Source organism: Asterias amurensis, chromosome 9 (genome assembly GCF_032118995.1).
Source record: "Asterias amurensis chromosome 9, ASM3211899v1".
In the NCBI taxonomy this organism is placed as follows: Eukaryota; Metazoa; Echinodermata; class Asteroidea; order Forcipulatida; family Asteriidae; genus Asterias; species Asterias amurensis.
Window position 1 is genome coordinate 19096417 of NC_092656.1, and position 27667 is coordinate 19124083.

Here is a 27667-nt window from a genome sequence, read left to right on the forward strand (position 1 = left end):
CCGTCAGTTACTTTGAAAACGTGTGCTTTTTTAACGGAGCTTCACACAGCCAGACGGAGCTTCAGCTAAAGCCCGACGAGAAAAACGTGGTTTCGAAAATGGCCAAAGAAATAATTACACCAGCTGTAATAAAGGTTGGCCTTGCACTGGCGTGAGAGGCTCAGTCGGTTACATAACTTGGTCTCAAATTCTGTGAAGCGAATCTGGTGCCAATTTAGAAAAGTAAAGAGTGTAATATAGATATAGTATACGGAATATATGCAACCAAAGTGAGGTTGGTAGAGAACATAGTCAGTCTCCTGTATATGGAAGAGTTTTGGTATCCCTCACTTTCCTCTCTCTAAATGTAAAAGAGTGAAAAACACCACTCTTTACATTTCGAGCTGTCCGTCATAAATAATGGCTCTTCAAAAAAGAGTGGTGGTCATTTCAATCTTTTAGAGGGGTTTCACTCCAGGACAGAGTGAAAAATCACTCCAAAAGATGCAAAATTCAATCTAAAAGAGTAGGCCAGTCGAAAAAGAGTTGTCCTTCATATGGCTCTTCAAAGAGTGCCTTTTCACTCTTTTGCATTAAGAGAGCAGGTCTCTGGGAGCCCAACAAAGAAGGCGGTTGAAGCATAAGCAGATACTAGTATTTAATGAACAACCACCAGTTAACCCATGGAGCAGTAAACTAGTTGCTCCATGGTTAACCCATGGAGGTAGGATTAATCCTACCTCCATGGTTAACCCAACTAATAAATATATATGCATTGGAATGGTCTATAGATGAGTATGAGTAATGAGTATTCATTGAAATTGTATAAATAGCTGCACTTAGATTGTCTTTTTCGTTTAACTATTTTGTTTAACTTTTACTAGGTTTGGGTCTACTAGGCTGAGTTAAATGTGTTCATGTTGACGCCATTTTTAGAAATGTTTTCTGGAATAATACTTTACTTCAAACAACAGTGAATTTTTTACCTCCATGATTTCACCAAAAATAATGTGAGTTGCACATTGTTGTTGTTTTGGCAAATAATTGAGCAAGTCATTTTACATCATAACATTTTGACCACACTTACCTTTGGTTGTGATTATCGAGATCGACAGACAGAAAGCTTTCAAACCGAACCCGGAGCTGAGATTTGACGGCACCCAGACCACCATGCCGTCAGGGAGTCCATCCACACCGTCAGGCTAGCTCATGAGCGGCGACACGTCGTCCGGTGATGTGGTCGCGAACCAAGTGTCTTCTTTGTTACGACGACAGACGACAACCGAACTCCTTGATCAAATCATGCAAAAGCAACCTTCGTATTTCCCGCCCAATCGTCATCAAAGATCATAAAACAAAACTATCCCCTTTCGTTTGATTCAAACTGAGCCTCTCCATGAAATCGAAAAATATGATTTAGCGACTCATCTAAACAGTCAATTTGGATGTGAATTATCAGTTCTCTTTTTCGCAAATAACTGTGGTTGGTTAATCTGAAAACTCCGTGATGGGGACGTGTGTACGGTCGGTAGAGACAGCAGTACTTCGAGAGCGCTGGGACTACGGGGGTCGGTACGGGTCATAAAAGTCGTAAAACCAGGGACGGCCGTCGTCTGTCTCGGCTATCTCTTGGTTCTAACATAGAGTAAGGACAGATCTCTGTCCTTTCTCTATGGTCCTAACAAAGAAACAGACTGTACGGTCGGTGACTGTCTAGCCACAGGGTACATCAACAAAATTTCATTGAATATTCTGTAGATGAGACAGAATATGCTATATGGGAAGTTAGTGTGAATCGAGGTTCGGAATGAACCGAACCGAACTGTTTAACCCGAAAATTTATCATTTGAAAACAAAACAACAACAACGGAGATGCGTACCATGACCCCATTTTGGTCATTCATCTTTTTCAACAAAAAAAATGCATTTATTAAGCTTTTTTGGGCTATCCAGGGTTGGGCCATCATTGGCTTTCTGTTGAGTGCTTTAGACACCCAGCATTCCGGAATCAACAGCGCCCTCTTCACTTCCTTCTTGTGGTATTTTAGAAAACCAGGGTCCTACTATATACAGGGCTTGGCATTCGCTCGTGATTTTGCAGTCGCCTGTCAGCGGCGTGCAGTTAGTTGTGCAATTTGTTTTAGAGATGCAGTCGAAACCGGGATTTGGAAAATGCACATAACAAAATTGTGATGATGGCATTAGATCCAACCGTGTATAGGAGGCTTGCACAAGGGAACAGCTTCAGGATTTCATTAGATATATATATCATTATTTTTGTCTGTAACAAAATATTTCCTTCTGTTGTTTGTTATTTTTTTCCCATAGTTTTGCCCTTAGCCGCGATGGAAAATGTACTTTTGGCGGATTTTAATAAACATATATGAATTATCCAACTGTCATCTTTACGACTCCCATCCTTAAAGGCAGTGGACACTATTGGTAATTACTCAAAATAATTATTAGCATTAAACCTCACTTGGTAAAGAGTAATGGGGGTAGGTTGGCAGTATAAAACATTGTGAGAAACGGCTCCCTCTGAAGTGGAGTAGTTTTCGAGATAGAAGTAATTTTCCACGAATTTGATTTCGAGACCTCAAGTTTAGAACTTGAGGTCTCGAAATCAACCATCTAAACGCACACAACTTCGCGTGACTAGCGTGTTTTCTTCTTTCATTATTATCTCGCAACTTTGATGACCGATTGAGCTCAAATTTTCACAGGTTAGTTATTTAAAGCGTATGTTGAGATACACCAACTGTGAAGGCTAGTCTTTGACAATTACCAATAGTGTCCACTGCCTTTAACCCCACTTCCCTTTAGCTTTTGCTATTGGCCCCTTCACACACAAAATACCCTTAAAACGATATACAGAGGAGGAGGAGGATCAAATATGATGAATGGTTTGCCAAACTAGAGTAAGGTGTAACAGGAACTTGGAAACAATGATAGGATGAGTCTACCGACTAAACGGACTCCCACAGCCAGGTCATGGGACGTATACATCAACCATCTAAGCCCTGATGCTTAAGGCTTGACGCCAAGGGAACTGCCGTACAATACAACCCCATACCCTCGATACAATCAGATATTGAACAAAATATTGTGTATGAATGTTCCGCACGGTTAGGTCACCCCCAGGGTAGATAGAGCTGGGACAAGGTGGGTATGAATTCAATTTTTGGTTTATTCAAATGTTTTTTCTTTCATTCTTTATAACATATTCAGTGATTCGAAAAGCTGCAGCTGCTTTTAACCTTCCAAAGGATAGGCAGTGAATCCACACAATGATCCTGCATTAAAAACACCTTTTTTTCTTCTATCGACACATTGCTAATGACTTGTGCTTTTGAGTGGGTTGTTTTTTCTCGTAAATGGAGAGCTTTATCAGAGTTCAGAACGAGATCGGGACTTTCCGGTTCACTTCTTTTCGTCTGATGCTGATGGGAGTCGGGATTTTTATCTAAAAGGCAGGGTTCAACATGTTGGAAACAAGATATTTAATTTTCCACAAGCAAAACAAAAATACTGTGTGATATGGCGGCCCTGCTATTCTGGGGTTTCAGCTCTGGGTGAAACGTCAGTTTTTCAAACTTCAATTCCCTCGATTATGTGCTGTTGTTTTTGTAGTCTTCCAAACCTGTGGTATAATTACTTTATTGATGTTCCACAGTTTTTGGTCTGTAACCTAAGTATTATGAGTAGGAAAAAAAAATCAACAAAAGTGGAGATCCTCCGCCCCCCCCCTCCCCTCCCCTCAGCAAAAAAAGAAATCACATCACTGCAAGTTTCCGACTTTTTCCCACCGCCAACAACTTCGTATAGGTGACATTCTTTGCCACTTGAGGGCGCTAGTGAAGTGTTTGGCACATGATTTTGCAAAGCAACACATTTTTGTTTTACCTTTTTTTTTTTTTACTTTGATCACCATATTTATGCTTATCACGTCTACCAATAACTTCGATGTTTTTGCTGTTGTTGTCATAAACCAACCAAGTTTTCTTTGATATGCCTACAGTATAAAGTGATACCCACTTTGATTCAAACTCAATACGATTTTATTCTTTTGGTCAAAGGCAAAAAGCAAACGATAATGTTATTTCTGAATTTTGTCATTGACGTGCCTTCAAACAAAAATTATGCCTATTAATTATTTCACTTTCCCGCAGGAGTGAATGCCTCTCTAAAAATAATAACCATTTCACACTTCATCGGTCATATCACATCATAGCAGCTTCACTGGCAGGGCTAGACAGTTTGTTGACTTTTTATTGTTATAGACACTTTGCCATCAAGTTGTTCAGCACACCTGTGACCTTGTAAACATTGTGTGAACCAATATTTCACATACAAAAAAAGGTACTTCTTCCCCTTCTCATTAACGAGGAATAAGCTGATCAACTTAATTCCACCCCCCGCATACCTCGCAGTATTTCACCAGAACCAAAGGAGGGCGCTATTGTAAAGAAGCAGTAGGCCTATGTCTCCCATCTCCCACCCTCGATCTCTTGATAGTGAAGTGATTCTATTTGAAGAAATTGAGTAAGCCTTCATCAAGTGATTATGTTGACCTTTGATATTACACACAACCTGCTGTGCTTAATGCTCAGAAATTGTGCAGGAATGTCACAAAATATTCACCAAAAAAGTATCCTCTACATAACTCACGCGGAAAATGTGTAAAATTCTTTGGAGGAGTGTTGGCTCTGAAAAGAACATGTGTGGTCTCGACGTTTCGATAAGTATTACTGTATTGGTCATCAGGTCATGGTTCAAGTAAGAAGTAATCAATTTGAAATAAGTCGTTCTGCTGATTTCACAAGCCTTAGATGTGACTTTTCACTTCCGGTGACTCATGCGTCACGGTTTGCCAAAGTGACGAAACAAAATGGTAGACCTACATAATTATCTTGTACCATACGTGTTAGAAAGCAGAAATATACTTCCTCATTTTACTAGAAAATGCACAGCTTCCCGTACTCCATTTTGGTTTCCCACATTGTTTTAGAGGCCGGTAGTGACGTATTACACCACATTACAAACGGACATGATGTGTACTACATAAGGACCAGAATGTGTTCGAGAGGGGATGTAAGATCATGTTGTACACCTTTCGTTTGCAAGACTTTCCAAACACCTTTAAAGTCAATCTTTAGGGCCCATCACAGTCGGACACTGTTGATGGTTGGCCCATGGTTTACCCATGGTGGAAGCTGTTAAATATTTGTGTATACCTGAACTATTTACGACTGGGCTGGGACACAACTCGGATAGCTTGAAACTTTCTCCAAAAATGTATGCAACAAAGGAATTAACATTCTAAAATCGGCCAAAACGGAAGGCCTTATGTGACGTATGCTGAAATACATGGGCCATAGTAAAAAAAAAAAAAAAAAAAAAAAAAAAGTTACTGGGGAGGCGAAGCCGTCAATGCTATGCGTCGTATGTGTAGGCCATACAATGGTCATTAGACAGACATCTTATACAACACATGCGATTAAAATGCAGAAAAGAAGACGGTGGTACCAAAAAAAATATTTTAAAAGAATAATTAAAACAGACAACCGCCTCCTCTCAAAACTCGTGGAGACTCATAATCCACCTTTGAATCTCCCTTGTTCAACTCGTTCCCTGACATAGGGGTTTGTGTAGGCTAGGCCTTTCCCCTATATAATAAAATCAGCTTGGTGTATTGATTTTACCATTTATATTGATGCGATGAGAACCGGATTTAGAGGAAGTAACGATCGAATGCCTCAACTTGATAGGGGGTGTTTGAACTCCCGGCTAGCGACCCGCTGAGGCCATTTTGGACTGTGGTTCTAAAAGTTGCGTAGAAGAGCCGTTAAATGGATGATGGCCTAAAGGCCAGCTAATTTGAGTCGGCTAGGCCTAGCCTATGTCTACACGAGCCTAAGGAAAATGGTGGGACTTGTCGCTATAGGGAAGACTTTTACACAAGGAAGTTACCGAAAGCCAGTGTGACAAGAAAATTCAGTTCAAAGATAACTTATCATAGACCCACTTACAGTAGGCCGCCTTCAAAACCAGCTATCGATAGGGTTTGGATGGGGCCACTACAATCATAAACAAAAAGCGCTTTAAAGCCGTGTCAAAAATAACGTTGTTACATGCCTATGATTTCAGCAACCCCCAACTGCTGAACAACTGCTATAGAAAAGGGAATTAATTAATGATATGAATTATGAAGTCGCAAGTTGTTGTTCCACACACAGTACACACATGGAATTCTACCTCCATGGTACACACCACCGTTTCCTGTAAAACTTAATTTGGCGGTTTGTAAACTAAACACGTGTAATTGATTGGTGTATAGTTACCACGTGACATACCCACGCTAGCCAGCTTGTACAGACTTCCGGGCTTGTGTAGTGAAGTACCAAAAAAACATGTGCATTGTATGCGGATGTACTTATACATTATAGTATACATCTTTTGTATACGGTGTACCCGTGCCGCCGTCTGTTCGCTTTCGTCCTTGTGCTGCTGTTTGTATGCCGTGTACAAACATTGCATTTTTGTCTGAATTCTAGCAAGGAATTCTCCAGCAAAAATGGCGACTCCCTTAACATCCCAACGCACCAGTCGCTCTAGTAAGACGGTGAAACATGTGGTCAGCAGCAGCAGTGCTAGGTCCTCTGGTGCACGGAGTCCTACGTCCATTACTCGCCACCAAGAAAAAGAAGAGTTGATGGACTTGAATGACCGGCTGGCTATCTACATTGATCGAGTCCGTTCATTGGAGTCCGAAAACAGCCGACTGACTCTCCAGCTGACCACCGTGGAAGACTCCCAGACACAGGAGATTGACAACCTCAAATACTTGTATGAGAAAGAACTAGCTGATATGAGAAAACTTCTGGATGATACGGCAAAAGATAAAGCAAGACTACAAATTGAGGTCGGCAAGAATAGAGCTGATTTGGATGAAATAAAACCAAAGTGAGTGCAAGCTAGCTTGACAAATTTACATATTTATTTTGTCATTACAAATCTAATAAATGTATTTTTATTTGTTTACATTAAAAAGTTTATTTATTGAGATGTTAATTGACTGGCAATTCGTCAAATCATGTTAAAATAAATGCAGTGAGTGTATATTTTTACCATTCTCTCTTTGTTATTTTAACTTATTGTTTATGTTTACATAATAATAAAATGTAGTAAACAATAATTAAGCTGGAATGGTGCTGCCGCAGATTTCACAAAACTTGATGCAATTGCGTATGTCCACTACAGGACAAAAATCATAGCCATTGAGGAAGTGGACTTACTCTACTTTTGCGTAAAATGTCATTAAAATTGGCTGCTAACTAAACATGCGCAGCCAGTCAGTCACTTTACTAAAGTGCTGAACCAAACCAAAAATAAAACTCACAACAACATTCTTCATTCATTTTAATTCAACTGACTTTATTATCCCAAATGGGAAATTCATTGCAGACTGTACATCAACAAGTTTATATGAATAAGTTTCAGAAAAACAATGCACAAAATATTATTATTGCATACAAATACACCAGAAAGCATCATAAAGGAATACACTCTTAAGATAAACAAATATTTGAAATTGCATTTAATTATTGTTCAAATTGCTTAATAAAAGCTTGGACAGCTGATTGGACAAAAAGAGTTTGTCTTCTGCTGTACTTTGACAATAGAACAAATATAAGGTTTCAAAAGCTATCGGCTATTGCAAATGTGAAAACTACACAAATCAACAATATGAAACAAAGAGTTTTACACTCCCTCATTTTTGTAAAAATATTGCATGAACTGAGAAATTTGTAATTCAAATTTTCCTTTAAACATTTACGTTAAAAAAATTCTTTATCAAAAGATTCATTCATACTTTGAGTGAGTGAAAGTTTACAAAATGGACTTGTTATATTAAAGCAGTTTACAAATATGCCCTGCATTGTACATGGGGTAAAATCTATTAGTATTAGCACTGTTTGTGCATGTCAAAATAATCAATCAGAAATGGAATTTAAGTAGGCCCTACCTCAAAAATTATTTCCAACTGACTTCTTCTATGCCTTTTATGAAAGGACCTTCATATTTTAAATTCAAAACGAAATTTGCATTTACCGACATTGTGTTTCTTATATCAAGCATGATGGTTCAACTTTTTTTCCGCATTGTACTTAGAAAGGCCAAGCGTCTGGTGAATAGAGCCTGTTTTCCCCCCCATAAAGTCTCAAAAGATGCTTCTACAATTTACACCAACCCACGCTAAACCAAGGCCATAAGTGTTACCTGAATATGCATGGTGTCCAGGGAACAAATAAACAGGATCATTGGTGTTGGTATTGTAATGGGCTTGGTTGTTGTAATGGTTGAATGAGGACAGTTTCTGTAGGGCTCCCTTGTCACACAACTCAGTGATTTTGAAGGAAAAAAACCTCAATTATGAGATGTTTGTGTAATTGAATTTTTTGTGAATTTGTACCCCAGCCCTTGACTTGCAGAGGCAGGTTTTGGCCCTGCTGCTCTTCAAACCTTACCCATAAACTAAAGAGTATCCAATGGACTTAGCCTGTTTGAATGATGAATATTGGCCTCAGAGAAAAAAAAGGTTTTTGGTGTTGATCTATCTTATAGTGATGAATGTCTTGTGTATCTACCTACATTTTATTTTTAGTATTCAAGACTTTAAAAAAATTTCAGACAAATATTAGTCTTGCTGAAAAAGGATGTCCCAGTGGGTTTTTTCTTCTTTAAATAGTTTGAAAACATTGGCAATATCTAAACAAAAATGACTGCAGTTTGATTGTTTTTCTGAAAAATTATAATCATGAGGAAGGAAGTGTAAGGTTTTAGTTCATTGTAGTTCAGGCTAAAGGCCCTTTGTACTAAGAATGCGTTGCCATGGAGGCGTGGCTAGATTATTACGGCAGAATCCGGATGTCCGTTTATAGTTCATACATTTCTGTGAACGATAGACAATGATTAAAGCGCGGTTCATACTTCCTGCGAATGCGATACCAATTTTTACCAAACAAATTTGCAAAGAATAATTCGCAACAGTTGAACTGTGCTCAACTGCTGCAACACATTTGCTCCAAAAACACCCATTTGACGTCGAAATATGATTTGCATTCGCAGGAAGTATGAACTGGGCTTTACATATTGGTTCAACCATTCCCCTGCATACACATACAACATGGTGCTAGCACTGACCGACAATGTCCTATGAAAGAACAGGAAGGAAATAGTGTGGATCCCCCAAACCTTTAAACTAATTTGGTTTTGTCAACTCCTGTTTGACCCAAATAAGGAGATAGATTGTGTGTGGTGGATGACGTCTGACGCGATGCACATCACATTGTTGGTGTCACATTATACGACAAACATTAAATACAAAATTATGTTGTTATTTCTCATATTTTGCAAAAAATATTGAAAAAAAAAGCACAATAAAAAGAATCCCACCCGAGTAACATGCCTGTGATATTTTTTCACAGGACTCGGGGAAAGTACTGAGTATACAGTGCTAACACACATCGTAGTATGGGTAAAAAAAACAAAATTAATATTCTTTATCCCCAATGCAAATTTAACATCTCTTACAATAAAAAGAGTTCAATGTTTTATGTTTTTCTGTATATTAATTTAAAGGCTCTTCCTGGTACAAAACAATTACTTCATGTTTTGAGTCGAGCACGGATACCACCATGAAATATTAAAGTCTTTCAGTAAATAAATGGTTTTTTTTTTGTGTTATAATACAAAGCACATGAACCTAATGCTTTGTGGATTGTGGCCTGTTTTATTAATTTATTTTATCCTTACATTGTAAGTAAATAGTGCATAATTAAAGATACACCATGTGACAATCAACACAAAGGCCCAACATGAAAATTGTACAACAAATTTATCTGTTAAAAAAGTGGGCAAGTTTTATGTACACATTTGACTAGCAATAGCACTACAATATTCAGCTTTGTACACGTTTGACTAGCAATAGCACTGCAATACTCAGCTTTGTACACGTTTGACTAGCAATAGCACTACAATATTCAGCTTTCCACGTGGTAAATACAGGGAGTGGCCATTACCACAGCACAATGACATTGACATTTGAACTCTCTCAGTAATGCCATGCACTGATGGTAAAGCTGTATGTAGCTGAACACTCCAGACATTGTATATAAACCAATAGAGCTAGGACAACCCTACACTGCAAAATTGAAGACAGTGTTGTGGGTATGGTTACATACAAGTACCGTGGGTTGAAAGGCAAGAAAATTACCAATTTGGGTCAAGTGTAACTTAACTGGACTATCAATAATTTTCCATGACCAAATAATGTTCTTTTGGGGATGGTGGACAAGACTTTGGACTTTGAATGCTCTTTGTGTACACAAATGTTTGGAAAAACACTTTCTGGCCAGTAGTTTATTTGGGTGTTTTTAGTGCCAAATCTGACTACTAACTTGCACATTGTACTGAAAGTAAAAGGATTGTGTCCAGTACAGGTCCACTGTGGGTAGACAGACGATTTGCACAGACTGAATATTATACACCTCCTCAGTACAGTATGACAATTATTTAAAAATCCCATCCCATTGCTATGGAACAACAACAAAAACGACTGGCACAATGAAGCGTGATCAGTGTAAAATATTTCATAAATCGGTTAAACAAAATGTATCCAGCCAGGGTACAAAGTTCCACAACCTAATCATAATATTGTGACCTTTCCAGAAATCCAGGCATAAACAGCTTGAACAACATACTGCATAATATAATGGGTACTCTTTATATTGATGCACCCCCTCTGCATGTGGTACTTTTTTCTTTTGACATGGAAATGTTTTCAGACGACCTATGGACATGTTATTGTCAGCTGAGGTCTCAAATTGTTTTGAGCTTAGCTGGGATTATTACCAGCAGTTTGTTGATTCAATAAATGGGATGGTTTTCTGCTGGGTTGAGATCGGCTGAGGATTTACATACTGCTCCACAAAGGGGAACTCTGCTAAAATTTAAGCTGGTGGTAGCAGAACTGTGGGCTCTTCTGTGAAAGACATAAAAGGGATTTACACTTAGCAGTACAGTCCCTGCTAAATGTTACTTACGCTTACATTTTAAAGCCATTATACACGTTCGGAACAGAAATCAAAATAAAAGTTCACAGATTTACAAATAACTTACACGGTTTACAGAAGGTAATGGTGAAAGACTTCTCTTGAAATATTATTCCTTGAAATGCTTTACTTTTTGAGAAAACATTAAAACAATTATCAGTTCTCGATATCGAGAATTACGGATTTATTTTGAACACATGTCTTAACACGGCGAAACGTGCGGAAACAAGGGTGGGTTTTCCCATTATTTTCTCCCGACTCAGATGACCGATTGAGCCTAAGTTTTCACTGATTTGTTATTTTTTGTATAAGTTGTGATACACGAAGTGTGGGCCTTTGGACAATTCTGTTTTAATGAAAGTGTCCAATGGCTTTAAGAAGAGTGCATAATTCGATAAGTAGGTTGCATGAGATGGTGAAAAAAATCACACTTTCCCAATATCAAATCAAATTTTATAGCAAAGCTTTTTGAAAATTTTGCTTCCTATTCCTGACATCATGTAGGTTCTTTTGGCCTTGGCTGGTAACCACTAATTCTATTTTCTGTTATCTCATAAACCTCCATTGTATACAGTTAAATTATTGACCTAACTGTTAATCCCTACATGTAGCTTATTATAATAATAACCATGAACCACTGTGTTAGGGTAAACATGAACTGTAGGTTATTAACTGTTATCAATCTATAGATGTTTACTGAGTTTGGTTGTAGAGTGCAATGCAAACAATTAACCCATGAGATATCAAGGTTGTCTTCTAAAGCCAATTAAAAAGGATAACAGGTACCATGCTGCTGTACATGTATCTGTAGTGTAATAACAATGTGTATGGTAAAGGTTCTGTGATGTGATGTATGCATTACTGTATGCATTCAAACCATTGCTCCATGTTCAAACCAAAGACAATTGGGACGTCGCTGAAAAAAAATATCAAGTCCAAAACATAGGAGAACAATGGGGTGTCCTCGGTTTACATCAATGTGTAGAGTGTGTTGAATACTCAAGTACACACAAGGCCTCATGACCCAGGATTCTTGCTTGACAACAATTTACTGAACCAGACTTTGTGAAGTTAAAGGAACATGTTGCCTTGGATCGGACGAGTTGGTCTATAAAAAGCGTATGTAACCCTTTTTTATAAAATGCATATGGTTGGAAAGATGTTTTAAAAGTAGAATACAATGATCCACACAAGTTTGCCTCGAAATTGCATGGTTTTCCTTTAACTGTGCGAACTAACACGGTCGGCCATTTATTGGAGTCAAAAATTTGACTCCCATAAATGGCCGACCGTGTTAGTCGACGAGGTAAAAGGAAAACCGTGCAATTTCGAGGCATGTTTGTGTGGATCATTGTATTCTACTTTTACAACATCTTTCTACCCATGCATTTTATAAAAAACGGTTACAAACGCTTTTCAAAGACCGACTCGACCGATCCAAGGCAACGTGTTCCTTCAACTGTTTTGCATTCAGTGCAGTTGACTCAAGTGACTTTGTGCACATGTAACAAGGGGTTTATGTCAAAATATCAAAAATTAATGAAATGGCAAAATCAGAAAAGAATAAAAACATTTTAAAATATATACTGAAATTTGTTAAAATCAGAAAAGAATGTTATTTTAGTAAGCAAAATAAAAATGTTTGTAAAATCCTTCTGAAGGATTTTTAATGAATTTGTGAATTCTCAAATACAACAATTATTTCAAACTATATTACTATCAGTGCACTCGATTAGAGTCGTTTGTGGCAGACTGTGATACCTATAAAGTGCAGTACTAAAAGTGTTTTTACAATCATCTTGTTTTTAAAGATGGCGACGAGCAGAGAAAGATCTGGATGCGGCCTTCAAGCGTATCCAAGCATTAGAAGCTTCACTGGGAGAGAAAGATGGCCGCATCAACGCTCTGCTCAGTCAGAAACAGCAGCTTGAGGAAACCGTTAATGATCTGAGGAAAACATTGGCCAGCAAAGAGAAGCAGCTAACAGCCGCTAAGAAACAGGTTCGTAAGTCAGGAAATTGTAAATTTCTACTGGAGCATTTCAAGGGCACCGAGGCAGTGACCATCGGGCATGGAGGCAATCGCCTTTGTTCCCATCGTGAAGTACCAGGCCTGAGTTTTTCACCAAAAGTCAAAAATTACATCGTCCAATATTTGGCTATGCTTACTTTGTTAGTACATTTTTTATGTAGCTTGAAAAAAAAGCTGCTTCTAGCTATTGGGCAATCTAATTGGTTTTGATGGTAAGACATCTGCTCTAAGATGGCAAAGGTTGTTGGTTCGAATCCCACCCAAGTAATTTGCCGGTGAATTTTTTTTTTTTCACAGAACTCTGGGAAAGTACTGAGTATACAGTGCTTACATTTTCTATATCAGTGTATGGGTAAAATCAAATTCAATATATACTCGCTCACATACTAATATTAGTAAGAAATTTGTTATCTCTAAACTCATTTTGAAAGAATGTTTCTGAAAAAGACATGACAAACAAACTTTAAGTTTGTTGTGATTAACCGATTGGCCTGTCATTCCTGATATGAAGAAAAAATCAATGTAAAAAAAACAGTGGGGGGGGGGGGGCGACTACAAGACTTGAAATTTTACTAACTTGAAGGTCAGAAATTTTACTGGACCAACTTAAGGTATTTTACTCTTGATGTGTGTATTAAGCACTGTATACTGTAAACAGTTCTGATCACAGGTGAGACATCTGTTATGGGTTCGAATCCCACCCGAGTAACATGCCTGTGATTTTTGTTATCACAGGGAAAGTACCGAAGGTACAGTGCTTAGACACATCGGTGTAAAGGTTAAAACCGAATAATATTCTTTATCACTGGGTACAATTGTAGAAAGCAGGTCCACTCCAGGGTTAGGGTAATTGGGTTAGGGGTAGGGTTAGGGTTAGGGATGTCGCAGAGTGTGGCCCTGGGGTGGATTTCACAAAGGTAGTCTTAACTTAGGACTAGTCCTAGGCAATGCTAAGAGATAGGACCAGTCCTAAGTTAGGATGAGTTACTGGTCCTAACTTAGGACTGGTCCTATCTCTAAGCATTGCCTAGGACTGGTCCTAAGTTAGGATGAGTTTACTGGGGTGGATTTCACAAAGGTAGTCCTAACTTAGGACTAGTCCTAGGCAATGCTAAGAGATAGGACCAGTCCTAAGTTAGGATGAGTTACTGGTCCTAACTTAGGACTGGTCCTATCTCTTAGCATTGCCTAGGACTAGTCCTAAGTTAGGACTACCTTTGTGAAATCCACCCCAGTATTCTATACATGTAGTTGCTCCTATCCCTGATGCATATTTTACATCTTTCAAACCCACAGTGAATGATATCGAATATAAGTCAATCAGTAGTGTAATATTTTTGTTGTCTTTGTCTTTTTAATTTCAGGTGGAGGAGGAAACAGTGATGCGAGTGGATCTTGAGAATCGTCTGCAGAGCCTGAAGGAGGAACTTGCTTTTAAGAAGTCGCTGTATGATGAGGTAGGAACCAAGCCTGTTAGAATTGAGCCAAACCTAACATAATACCCAAACCTACATTAGACCCAAACCTACATTAGACCCAAACCTACCTTGGAACCAAACCTAACACTGAACTGGTCCTTTTTCTTGACATTAGAACCAAACCTTACATTGGAACCAGACCTATCCTTGGAACCAAACCTAACACTGAACTGGTCCTTTTTCTTGACATTAGAACCAAACCTAGCAATGAACTGTACACAACACAACACAACACTCAACTCTTAAATCTCACAACAATGGAACCAAACTTCACATCTCACAACATTGAAACCAAACCAAGCCCGTATGCTTCAGTTTTTGAAAGGACAGCAGGGGCACCCTATGAGAAAATTGATAATTTCTACTGGAGCATTGCCAGGGCACCAAGGCAATGACCGGGGGGGTCCTGCAGGCAATCACCCTTCATTGCCTCCGTGTAGTATCAGGCCTGGCAAACATAAACCAGAACTGTCAAATCTCACAATTGAACCAAACACATAACTGTTAAATCTCATTCATAAATACCTCAGACAGTTTCGCTATTCCTATTGGTGGAGAGCACGTCATAATGACCAGTTGATAATGACCAGCTGGAGCTCTGTTTATAACCGGTTAGTCTTGGTGCAAGACGTTTCTTGTTACGGGCGATGCAGGCGCTGTGAGGTCAGTTTGCTGCGCTGTGCTTGAAAGGCAAATGAGAACGCCTTGAACCAAGACTACAATGCGCCTGAAAGGATATAATTCAGAAACTGGGCGTCTCAGTCATAACAGTGCAACACGGACGTCGTACATACAGAGCTCAAGCACATCGGAAACAGATAAGTTTCTTACTTTATTACGCCTTTTCACCAAAGAGGCATTTATGAACGGGAATAAAAGAGTAGTGACTCGTTCTTTAACATCCGTTTAAAACTTTGCAGAGTCGTTGCCGAGTGATAAAGGCCCTCACTTTCGGCTCGGGCCGTTATACGGCAATGACCCTGCCGATTTAAAACAGCCGTTAAAGAACTCGTCAATACCCTTTTATTCCCTTATTTATAACAATGTTCATTATTTTAACTTGAAGGAACTGAAGGAGGTACGCAGCAAGACCACTATTGACTTCACTGAGATTGACAGCCGAGCTCGCTCAGACTATGAGAGTAAGCTGATTGAGAGCCTTCAAGAACTGCGAGAGGAACACATGTTGCAGAGCACCATGCTCCGTGAGGAAACGGAGACTCTCTTTGAATCCAAGGTAACAATCGTGTACTGACTTGTATAGATCATAACGAATAACCCCTTTGTTGCTATGAAAGTGGCCATATCATATCATAGGACAGGCTGTATGGGCGTCTAAACGGGTAAATCAATGAAGCCCACAACATGCAGCGTTACTGGTTTGATTTTAATGGCTCACATACGCCATGTTGTGGGCAGGTATTTGAATGATAATGTCATATCCGGAATGGTCTACTCATACATAATGATGTCAGTTTAGTTCTGGGATTTTTACGCCAGAAATATCACTATGTGACAGAAATTGCACATTATAAGTCTCCATTATTAATACTTATTTAAAGGTCACAGATTCTCTTTATCTCTGATGCAACTATACATCACTTTTATAACTACATATAATCCAGAAAGCCATATTTTGACTGTGTTTTTGGTGTATTTTAGTTGAGTGATCTGAAGGCCCTTGCAGAGCGTCATCGCAACACGGCAGTAGCCAGCCATGATGAGTTAAGGATAATGCGTACCAAGGTGGACAACCTTCAGTCTGAGCTCACCTCCATCAAATCTCAGGTATGTGCTCTTGTGTATTGTGTCCATTTTTATATATACCACAGGCCTCAAAATAACGAAAGGCATCGCTAGCCATTGACCCTTCCCATGAAATATGTAAATTGCACACAGACTCTGTAGACTCTACACTTTTGAAGCATGTAGAGTCAGTGTAGAACGAGACAAGAGAACTCGCCGTAAAGCAAGTGCCTCCATTCCACCCTCAAATAGTGACTTCACTTGCATTTTCTGCAACAAGATCTATAGGTCAAGAATTGGCTCAACATCCCACATAAGATGACCTCAGCCTAGGCAGTGATCGTTACACCGTATTTTTGCTAAACACTTTGCTGAACACTCATCCGTTGAAGCGTCGAGAGAATCCATCATATAGACCACATGCCTCGCAGTAACCTACAGCGATGGACAGCTCCGGCTTTCCACTAAGCTCCGCCCACCGCGTACGTGAGCAAGACACGTGTACGAACACTCCCAATGACATTCTGCACGATTCTGCCGCGCGTGCAAAATATACGCGCACGCATGACCGAGTTTGTCCGACCACAATCATTGCTGTGATTGGTCAAATGGGTGAACGCGCACAGTTTGATTGATAGGCCGGATCGGTCCATTGCCATGTCGCCCCGACTTTTGCTGTGGTGCCCCGTCCATGGTTCCTGTACAAATTCACATTTTCCTTATATGGAAGTGCCCCTTACTAGAGGGAAATTCTATGCCCCTTCTAGAGCGAAGTTTAAGCCTTGTTTGTATAATACTGAGCTTAAAGGCAGTGGACACTATTGGTAATTGTCAAAGACGAGCCTTCACAGTTGGTGTATCTCAACATATGCATAAAATAACTAACCTGTGAAAATTTGAGCTCAATCGGTCATCGAACTTGGGAGATAGTAATGAAAGAAAAAACACCCTTGTCACACAAAGTTGTGTGTGTTTAGATGGTTGATTTCGAGACCTCAAGTTCTAAACTTGAGGTCTCGAAATCAAATTCGTGGAAAATTACTTCTTTCTCGAAAACTATGGCACTTCAGAGGGAGCCGTTTCTCACAATGTTTTATACCATCAACCTCTCCTCATTACTCGTCACCAAGAAAGGTTTTATGTTAATAATTATTTTGAGTAATTACCAATAGTGTCCACTGCCTTCAAAGCAAGACTTTCCTCAACTGGCGTGTTGTTTTTTATTTGACAGAATGATGCTCTGATCAGTCGTATCAAGGATCTTGAGAACCAGCTGAAGATGGAGCAAGACAGCCACTTCGAGGCTCTGAATGATCGCGACAAGGAGCTTCAACAGCTCCGTGACGCTATGGCTAACCAGCTGATGGAGTATGAGGAACTGATGAACATCAAGCTGTCCCTGGATACTGAGATCAGTGCTTACCGTAAACTCCTTGAAGGAGAGGAGGGCAGGTGGGTCAAGAAGGAAGATTTGCTCATGAGAAAGATAGTTATTATTATTATCATCATTGGTATCTTTATCATTTATGTTCTACTTGTCTGTCTTTGTTCTACTTGTCTGTCTTTGTTCTACTTTTCTGTCTTTGTTCTACTAGTCTGTCTTTGTTCTACTTGTCTGTCTTTGTTCTACTTGTCTGTCTTTGTTCTACTAGTCTGTCTTTGTTCTACTAGTCTGTCTTTGTTCTGCTAGTCTGTCTTTGTTCTACTAGTCTGTCTTTGTTCTACTAGTCTGTCTTTGTTCTGCTAGTCTGTCTTTGTTCTACCAGTCGGTCTTTGTTCTACTTGTCTGTCCATACGTTCTTATTCCTGTTTATGATGTGTTTGTACGTCCATCAGACATCTCACCACAAGCTTCGGCATCTACAGTAGATGATGCCTTGATACTTTATTAATATGTTTTTGTGCCTGGTAAAAGAGCTTTGTTTATTGGTTACTTCTTAATAACATTTCTCCCTTTTTTGCCAAGTACTGTGTTCATGAAGTCTGAAAATAAATGTTTGAATTGAATTGAATATATTTTGTGTTAACCCTTATTTCTCATGTGATTTCATTTGTTTTTACCCATATTTTTACCGTAAGCTGCATCTACATTTATTATTGCTGTTAACTTTAAAAATGTATTATCAAAAACCATATTTATAATGCTGCATTTTAGTTTGTTTATATGGTTTAGTTCTTTTAGTTTGTTTATATGGTTTAGTTCTTTTAATGTCTTTTGTTTGTCTTTTTTTTCTATTCTTACTTTGCCTAGTCACTTGTGTTGATTTAGAGGTGTCTGTCTCCTATAAAGATCCAAACATTACCGATGCCAGCAGGGATAGGCCTATATATATAAAGTAACTTTTAGTTCTCTGTTGGCGAGACAGACATATCCCCACGTGGTTTGGGCACTGGCCTGGTGACCAGTCTTGTTTCTTTATCTTTTTCTTTAATTCTGTGCATTTTATTAAGTGTTGTGCCCTTTTAATAATTTGTATGTAATAAAGTATAATTTGTTTTTTATTTACATATTGATTGTTATTAACTTTCACTCCTGAGTCTGATTCTATGGTAGATATTCTTGAGAGAAATTGTTGTAGCTTCATAAATTAGTAAAAAAAACACATATTACACCTAATACACCAAAGTGCTCGAATTGAAAATATTTCCTATTTCCTACTTTCCTAACTAGGCTGAAAATCACTCCGTCCCCACCACGTAATAAATCTCGATCCTTCACCCAACGCCAAGTCCGTCAGGCCAAGCGACGCAGGATTGATGATACATCCAGCACTACGCAGAGCTCCACCACGACTGGTCTGGTTGCCATTCTGGAGAGTGATCTGCTTGGTAACTTCATCAAGCTGCAGAATACTGCAGATCAGGTCAGTTGTTCATTGACCCCTTCCACCAGTGACTACTGTCAGCTGTGCTTACCTTTGTAGGAGGTCACTCATAAGCCAGTTAGCCTGTGCCGCCAAAATGCTCACCACACTTGCTTTTGGCTGCTGAATGCGCCACAGCACCTTGTAATAGGCATGATATTCTTTTAGTCTTATTTTCAATGGTTTTGCCCTTTGAAAAATTGGCAAAATTATGATTAAATACCCTGAAATGTATAAGTGCACATTCCTACAGCATAGAGGGGCCTTGATTTGGTTCTCATGTGATTTGATATTACTTACCTCTTCAGGATCAACCCCTCGGTGGATGGTTGCTCAAACGTCAAGTTGACGGTGGAGAGGAGCTCAACTACAAGTTTTCCTCCAAGTACGTCTTGAAGTCTGGCAAGGAAGTTACGGTGTGGGCGTCTGGTAGCGGCCACCCCCACAGCCCTCCCACTGACATGGTGTTCAAGAACCAATCTACTTGGGGCGTTGGCAAGGAGGTTGTGAATACACTTACAGATGCTTCTGGGGAGGTGAGTCAAGGAACCAGACATGACTGCACTTGACATATTTAGTTTTTATTGTGGAAAAGTAATTTTGAAGGTCATTTAGTTGACCTCAGGCAGTCAAACGCCAGTTAAAACACCTGAGGACCATTGAAAATTCTCTCCAAGTTGTCTGGCTGGCTAGTGAAGGGTTTGGTTGGAAAGCATCCCGATTTCATTTGAAATAATTGTGGACTTTTGGAAAAGCTGAGAAAAGCTGACAAACTCAGGAAATGATGAGCTTACTAGTCCAGGGGTCGATTTCAAACATAATTAGGACTAGTCCTAACTTAAGACTAGTCCTAAGAGATATCAAAAACATACAGCTAGTCCTAAGTTAGGACTAGTAACTCATCCTAACTCGAGATAAGAAATCCACCCCGGCTGGCTAGTCACTAAACAAACTAGGCAAACTCTGTTAATTATATTCCTTTTTTTTTGTTGCTTTGTTTTGTTTTGTCTAGGTGATGGCCACTCGTACCATCAGTACTTCTACAGTCAGCTACGATTCTGGAGAAACTCAGGAGGTGGGCAATGAAGAATTATTTCATCAGCAGGTTAGGGGGGCTTAAAAAAAAGGCTTCTTTTATTACATGGTGGTTGGGCTAAAATGCTGTACACTTCACATTATTTCAGCAGCTAGGGGGGCTTAAGGCTGTACACACAAAAATGCTGTATGCTTCACTATGTTTCAGCAGGTTCGGGGGGCTTTTGCTGTACCCAAAAAATTGCTAATTGATTTGATGGTTGCTGGGAAAATAGCTGTTCATTTTAACTAATCTCAGCAGGTTAGTGGGGGGGGGGGGCTCGTGCTGTACCAAATAAAGCTTAATTTACTACCTGGTTACTTGGCTAATATGCTGTACACCTCGCATTATTTTAGCAAGTTAGGGGAGGGGGGTGTTGGTGTACAGAAAGGGGCTTATTTATTTGATGGTGGCTTGGCTAAAATGCTGTACATTTCTCATTATTTCAGCAGCTTAGGGGGGCCTATTCTGTAACATAAACGGCTCAATCTACTGTTGCTAGGCTAAAATGCTAAACACTTGACCTTATCACGGCAGATTAGGAGGCCGTAATGCTGTAACATAGGGGCTTATGCTGTGTGTGTGCGTACATTAACAGTTCATGTACACGTAGTATGGAGGTCCTTGATGCTTAAAGCCAATATACACTTTCAGTAAACAGTATTGTCCAAGTCCCACACTTCGCGTATCACGACTTATATATAAAATAACAAACTTGTGAAAATTTAGGCTCAATCGGTCATCAGAGTCGGGAGGAAATAAACGGAAAACCCACTCTTGTTTCGTCGTGTCATGACATGTGTTTCAAATAAATGTGTAATTCATGCTAACAAGAATTTATATTGTTTTAATGTTTTCTCAAAAAGTGAAGCATTTCATGGAACAATATTTCAAGAGAAGTCTTTCACCATTACTTTCTGTAAACCCTGTAAATTGTTTATAAATCTGTGAACTTTTTTTTTTTGTTACCGAAAGTGTATAATCATTGGCTTTGGGGTTTTCTATGCACACAAAATGTACCATTTCATTTGCGGTTTTCTTCTACACATTTAAACCAAACCTATTTCATCTAAGTGCTTTAAAGGCAGTGGACACTATTGGTAATTGTCAAAGACACGAAGTTGTGTGCTTTTAAATGCTTGATTTCGAGACCTCAAATTCTAAACTTGAGGTCTCAAAATCAAATTCGTGGAAAATTACTTCTTTCTCGAAAAACTTTGTCACTTCAGAGGAAACCGTTTCTCACAGTGTTTTATACTATCAACCTCTCCCCATAACTCGTTACCAAGTGAAGTTTTATGACAATAATAATTTTGAGTAATTACCAATAGTGTCCACTGCCTTTAAGCTGTGTTGTCTTTGTCATGCTACCAACTTGTGTGCTTCTTATGGTCCATATAGTCTATGCTCTATTACCTTTAAGGACCACTTTGCATTGTCTGTCAATGTCTGTCTTTTTCTTTGTCATTAGCGCTCCCCATGTGAATGCAATGTCTGCTAAAAAAAAGTCATTCGCAAAATGTTTTAGCTACTGAAGGTAGGTTTTTGTACTAAAACATTGATTTATGTCATGCTGCTAAAAAGTTGTTTTATCCTAGCACAGCAAAACAGTTTTTATTGGGTTGGGTATATATATATATATATATATATATATATATCAAATAATAAACCACAAGGGAAACTGACTGGGTACATTTTAAAATGATTTTGGATTGAACAAAGAAAAATTGACTAGAGCAGGATTTGAACCAACGACCTCCGGATTAACGTGCCGGCGCTCTACCAACTGAGCTATCTAGCCCTATATTGGTGGTCTCCCAATTTTGTCAATATCTTTGTTCGGGGGGTGCCTGTCAGAAGCCGTTAAATCTCAAACTGCTGTGTAGCCAGGGATCACACCCAGGTAACGATACAACCTGGGAAGCGGCAGACAGGGGATCACCTTAAGGGGATGTGACTTTTTATATCAGATATCAAATAATAAACCACAAGGGAAACTTGATTGGGTACATTTTTAAATGGTTTAGGATTGGACAAAGAAAAATTGACTGGAGCGGGATTTGAACCAATAACCTCCGGTTTAACGTGCCGTTAATATATATATATATATATATATATATATATATATTTTTTTTTTACATGCAAGAACAACAAATATTCACAAGTTTTTCAAAGTAATTCTCTGAACTAAAATCTGACAAATGACTGAATGAAGTATTTTACACTCATTTTTTAATTTTTCATAACATCAATGTCAGTATTTCATCATCATGTTTCTTTTGGCAATGTTTATATTACACAGCGTAATTGAAATGTTTTCCCATTCCCAAAACTTCTTGTTAGGCTCCTTTTAAGGCACACACACAACAAAATTATATTTATCCTGGATTAGTCTGTATGTTTGTTTTTTATTTTTTGTTGGAGTGTTTGTTTGGTTGTTTGTTTGTTGGTTTCTTTGTTTGTTTCTTTGTTTGTTTAGATGACATTCCCTTCAAGGGAACTCCAGGAGATGGCAACGGCCAATCTCTCTCATACAAACACTGGTTTATTGTCTATGGTTATGATTATGAATTGCACACGCCAAGAATTAATTATTCAGTAACTAGACGACAATACTTATTCATTGTGGAATTAGCGGTAAGCTTGGGGATTCGAACCCACAACCTTGTAATTGCAAGTCCTGCAGTGGAGTCCTTTTGAAATAACATCATTTATTTTAATTGATTTGATTCTGATGCAGGGGGATCCAAACAAGACATGCAGTGTGATGTAAAACGATGACGGTGCCGTGATGTCTCAGGTACAACTGCTACATCCGAGGAATGGTTTAAATTGCTTGCTTGCTGGGAAGACCGTAAATAAACAAGTATTTCCTTTAAAATAGTTGATGCTCTCTCAAGAAAAAAGATTGACTTGTATTATAAAGTCATTGCATTGCGAAATAGAAAAAGAAAAGTTACATTTGTTGTGAAAGTACTTTGAGGTTAAAGATGTGGAACTATTAGATTTGATGACGGTTATGGGTGCATGCGATAATAGGCCTTAAGCCTGCTCACAAGAGGGAGCCCTTGTGGTAACACCGTGAAAGTTATCCGCATAAAAATAACATGATGAAAAGAGGTGCACAGCAGGCGCCGACCTAGTCGTGGTCAGCATTTCCCGGGTTCTATTTCTGTGAAATAAGCATTTCAATAATACATTTTTGTATTCAATAGTTTGTGCTTTCTGTTTGATATCTACAGGTTACAGTGTGGACTGTATTTTTGGTATTATACCTAAGACATTTTTAATAAGCATATACACAAATACAACCAAAGCATTATTATTTTGTGCAGTGGTACTTATTAGTTGTATAGACGACCGTCCACACACTCGAAGACGAAGCTTTTCTTAATTCCACCTTTGCCGAACGGAAAAACCAATTCAACTTGATATATAAATTATGTGACGGCAGCTGAGAAAAAAACTCAATAAATAATGTTATGGAAAACATTTTTTCCAGTTTATTTTTTGAAGAAAAAGTTAACTTTAAAGTGTTCTATTTCGTATAACAATGAAAAAATTGTTTTGGGAATTGTTGGTGGTGGCAGACTTTCCAGGTTCATGTAAATCCAAAAGTTCTAAAAAATTAACATAACTGGTTTTATCTGCCGTCAGCTACTGCTAGCAACCCAGACTCCAAGATTGATACTTATATAATATATCTGCAACACTTGAAAACGATTCTTTGAAATTCACCATGTAGTTTTTGCGAACTACAACTTGAAGTGTGGAGTACGTTATTTAAGCCTACCTGACTATAATGTGAACTGGTGCTTAAGGATCAAGGTGTTTGGGCTCAAGGGGTTTAGAGTGGCTTGTGATTGGTTAGCCTTACCGGCATCACCCACCGATACCCAGAAGGTTTAGATTAGTCCTTTCTTCTCTTACTTGCGGTCGATTGCCTTAAAGGCAGTGGGCACTATTGGTAATGCCTCAAAATAATTATTAGCATGAAACCTTTCTTGGTGACAAGTAATGGGGAGAGGTTGGTGGTATAAAACATTGTGAGAAACAGCTCCCTCTGAAGTGCCATAGTTTTGGAGAAAGAAGTAATTTTCCATGAATTTGATTTCGAGACCTCAAGTTTAGAAATTTGAGGTCTCGAAATCAACCATCTAAACGCACACAACTTGGTGTGACAAGGGTGTTTACTTCTTTCATTATTATCTTGCAACTTTGATGACCGATTGAGCTGAAATTTTCACAGGTTTGTTATTTCATGCATATGTTGAGATACACCAACTGTGAAGATTAGTCTTTGACAATTACCAATAGTGTCCACTGCCTTTAAAGGAAAAGCTCTCTGGGATTGGTTAATGGGTTATCAATCCCAATGAAACAGGTTACACCACGGATGAAATAAGGCCATGTGCAAACTGGCAACTATGGCTAAGCCATAGGCATCGGTACAATTATGAAGGAAGAAGTAGATTTCTTATAATGTGTCTTGAAATCTCATTTGTATCCATTGATTATGAAATAATCCGAGTTGCCCACACTCCAAATCAATGTTAAGAAATTATCCTTTATTCTTGTCAAAACCTTTGCAGTTATTGCCTACATTTCAAGTTAAACTTAGATCACTGATATTTGTTGATTTCAAAGACTTTCAAGTTTAGTTGTGTATTCCTGTTATAATATGCATGAGATCATGCTGAAGTAATGACCAATGATTTATTGCAAATGTAACATCTATTAGTTCAATGATTTATTATAAACCTTTGATATTATAGCAGGATAGCATCATGACGTTGTGATGTAGCACAAAGGGGTAACAATGGTCTCAGAGGTCAAATTTGAGTTCTGTGATGCACTCATTTTCCAACAGGAGATTTTCAGGGACGATAGGTGGCAGCAGACTTACCAGGTAAATCCATTGTTCTCTGAATTATGCGCATGTTCACAACTACGTAAACAATGGACATTTACCCGTTAACCATGCTGCCACCTACCGCTGGAAAGGCTCCCATAGAGTCGTCATGATATGGAGAGGAGAAATGACAAGTTGCTTTCGTAAGGACTTCTTATTGGAAAATGAGTGGAACACAAAACTGAATTTGACCTTGCAGCCACATTCTGAATTGGGGTCATATTGTCTCCATCTAATTGCTTTGTAAATTTGAGCTTCATAAAAAAAAGGTATTTTTGTTGTATCTTGAGACAATCCTATAGGCCTATAGGAATGAAAAACTTCTAGAGTAACAACACTTAAAGGGCTAGTAGTCGTAGTTTTTGTTAACATGTTTTCTTTTTTAATGATAGATTATATCGATTTTGAGTAGCTTGTTTTTTTAAACTAGAAGCGATTTACAGGGCTGAACTTTAAGTTTAATTTTTTGCTGGTCGTAGTTCGTTATATATTTATGGAGTACCTATAATCTTTATTACATATTACTAACATCTAACACTTGCTTTTATAATTCCAATAACTTACTACTTTTCTTTGCCAGGGTTTACAATAAGTAGATGGCAATCAAAAAGAGAGACTACTATTTCAGGGTTGAAGCTAAACAACTTTTTTTTTTTTTTTACAAAAGCATTAGGCCTATTTAGTGCTTTTCACTTGCCAGAGTCTTGTTTTATTTGAAGTCAAACTTAAACAATATTATATTCCATACCGAAATATAAAATGCCCAAACTTTGCTCATTTAAAGAACAATCTAATGTTTAATGAAAAATATACATTTTAGAAAATGTGCATATTGTTTGTATTTTTTGCGTACATTAAACAATAAAAGTCCAACAAAATTTATAAACAAAAGATAAATCTAATCCACAAAAAAAGTATTTAATATTTTGTGTCATTAACTAGAGTAAAAGCAAATAATAAAATCTCTCCACGAAATACAGTAAAGTTGTTATTTCCTGATAACGTTAATAAAAAATAATGATGATAAACAACACAACGTTCTCATTATTTTATTAGTAATATTCTTTTATGTATTCAAATATCAAAAACTTTATTAAAAGCTTTAGTTCAGTAGCACCTGTGACGGCTAATTCAACTAACTTTTATAGTTGTACTAAAAAAGAATAATTGACTATGTAAACCTTAAAACTCCAAATTTATAATTGTATCTGAAATTCAATAACACCCCTGTATTTATTTTATTTCCTTTCTATTCATTATCAATACTGAATGGTTAACAGTTTTCTTTGTTTGTTAAGATGTTAGGTAATGTCTGTTATTATGCAATTCATAATCGAGGTAGAACAGACGCAAGTCCAAATTTTGACTTTTGGAGATGGCCTTGTTGGAGTTGTGAATTGTTTTCTGATGTTTTGATATGAATAAAATGCTTTTAGAACGTGCCTGCCCAAAACACGTGTATGCGTCTATTTATTTATTCCTATGGTGTGATTGGCAGTTAGTCAATACTAGTTTGGAAGATTGAAAGTAACTTACAAGGTGTAAAGACTATCATGGTATTACGTGCCCTCTTGAACCTTTTCGCTTGAAATGCTACATTTATTTGAGAAGTGAGAAGTGTTTTTTTTTTTTCTCAAGTAGGATTTGAAACTTTGCATGGTGGGAGTATTAGGTGCTGTTTGCGTAGCACTTTGTGTAAATTTCTTTGAGTAGTGTTGGTTCTGAAAAAACCGGTGGTTGACAACTCAATGTTCACGACACATTCTGTGTGTAGTGTTTTCAAGCAATGCTTTTAGCTTCTGATTTTAAAATATCGAAAGAACAAACGCATGGCCAACCCAAATTGGCTCTCATGTTCGTTGTTTGACCACTAGAGGGCGCACCGTTAAGGAGAAGGAGTTCTTGGAACTCTAAGCAGACACCGACAACGGAACAAGTTATTCACCTCTCAGTTGTGACGTCCAAAGTTACAACAGTTCCTCCTGAGAACAGGATGTTTTCCTTTACTTGTGCTTTCGTGAATGTAATTTCAAGCGGCTCTGGCGTGTAACCTATATAGACAAAATATCGCCATTTCATTGGAAGTGAAATGAACCGTCGAGTTCAAGGAAACAAACAGTGTGTTTTACTCCGACCAGATTTACAACTAGAACCAATAGAGGTAGAAATATTCATGGCAGAACGGATATCTCCCGATGATACCATTGCTCTGTGGTACGCAAGAAAGATAATAACATGTCTTTGCTAGATCTGTACCATGTGTTTCCCCACCCTAAATTGAGCTTCGAACATGCTTCAACAATAAAGCAAAAGTATCGCTTCAACATCCTTGAATAATAGAGCGAGGCTTGAATACAATCAATGGACACCCCGTGTTCGTTTACCAGGGCCAACAACAATTATTAATACCCACTGATCTCCATTGTTTTTCATGCAACTAGAAGCAACTAGAAGTAACCAGCACCTTT

The 27667-nt window shown here is 38.3% G+C and overlaps 1 protein-coding gene across 2 annotated transcripts; it reads left to right on the forward strand.

The window, feature by feature from the left end:
* The first annotated feature begins 6443 nt into the window (after positions 1-6443).
* Positions 6444-26652, forward strand: LOC139941550 (lamin-B1-like). Of its 2 annotated transcripts, none has more exons than XM_071938102.1 (10): positions 6444-6942; positions 12905-13094; positions 14489-14581; positions 15669-15839; positions 16265-16390; positions 17580-17800; positions 19020-19212; positions 19521-19748; positions 20225-20317; positions 23028-26652. In XM_071938102.1, exons 1-10 carry the CDS (start codon positions 6554-6556, stop codon positions 23058-23060), a joined length of 1737 nt encoding a protein of 578 aa, XP_071794203.1. In that variant the 5' UTR covers positions 6444-6553; the 3' UTR covers positions 23061-26652. The 2 variants fall into 2 exon arrangements, with proteins under 2 accessions (XP_071794203.1, XP_071794204.1); XM_071938103.1 differs by having other exon boundaries at positions 20225-20287.
* Positions 26653-27667: the final 1015 nt, after the last annotated feature.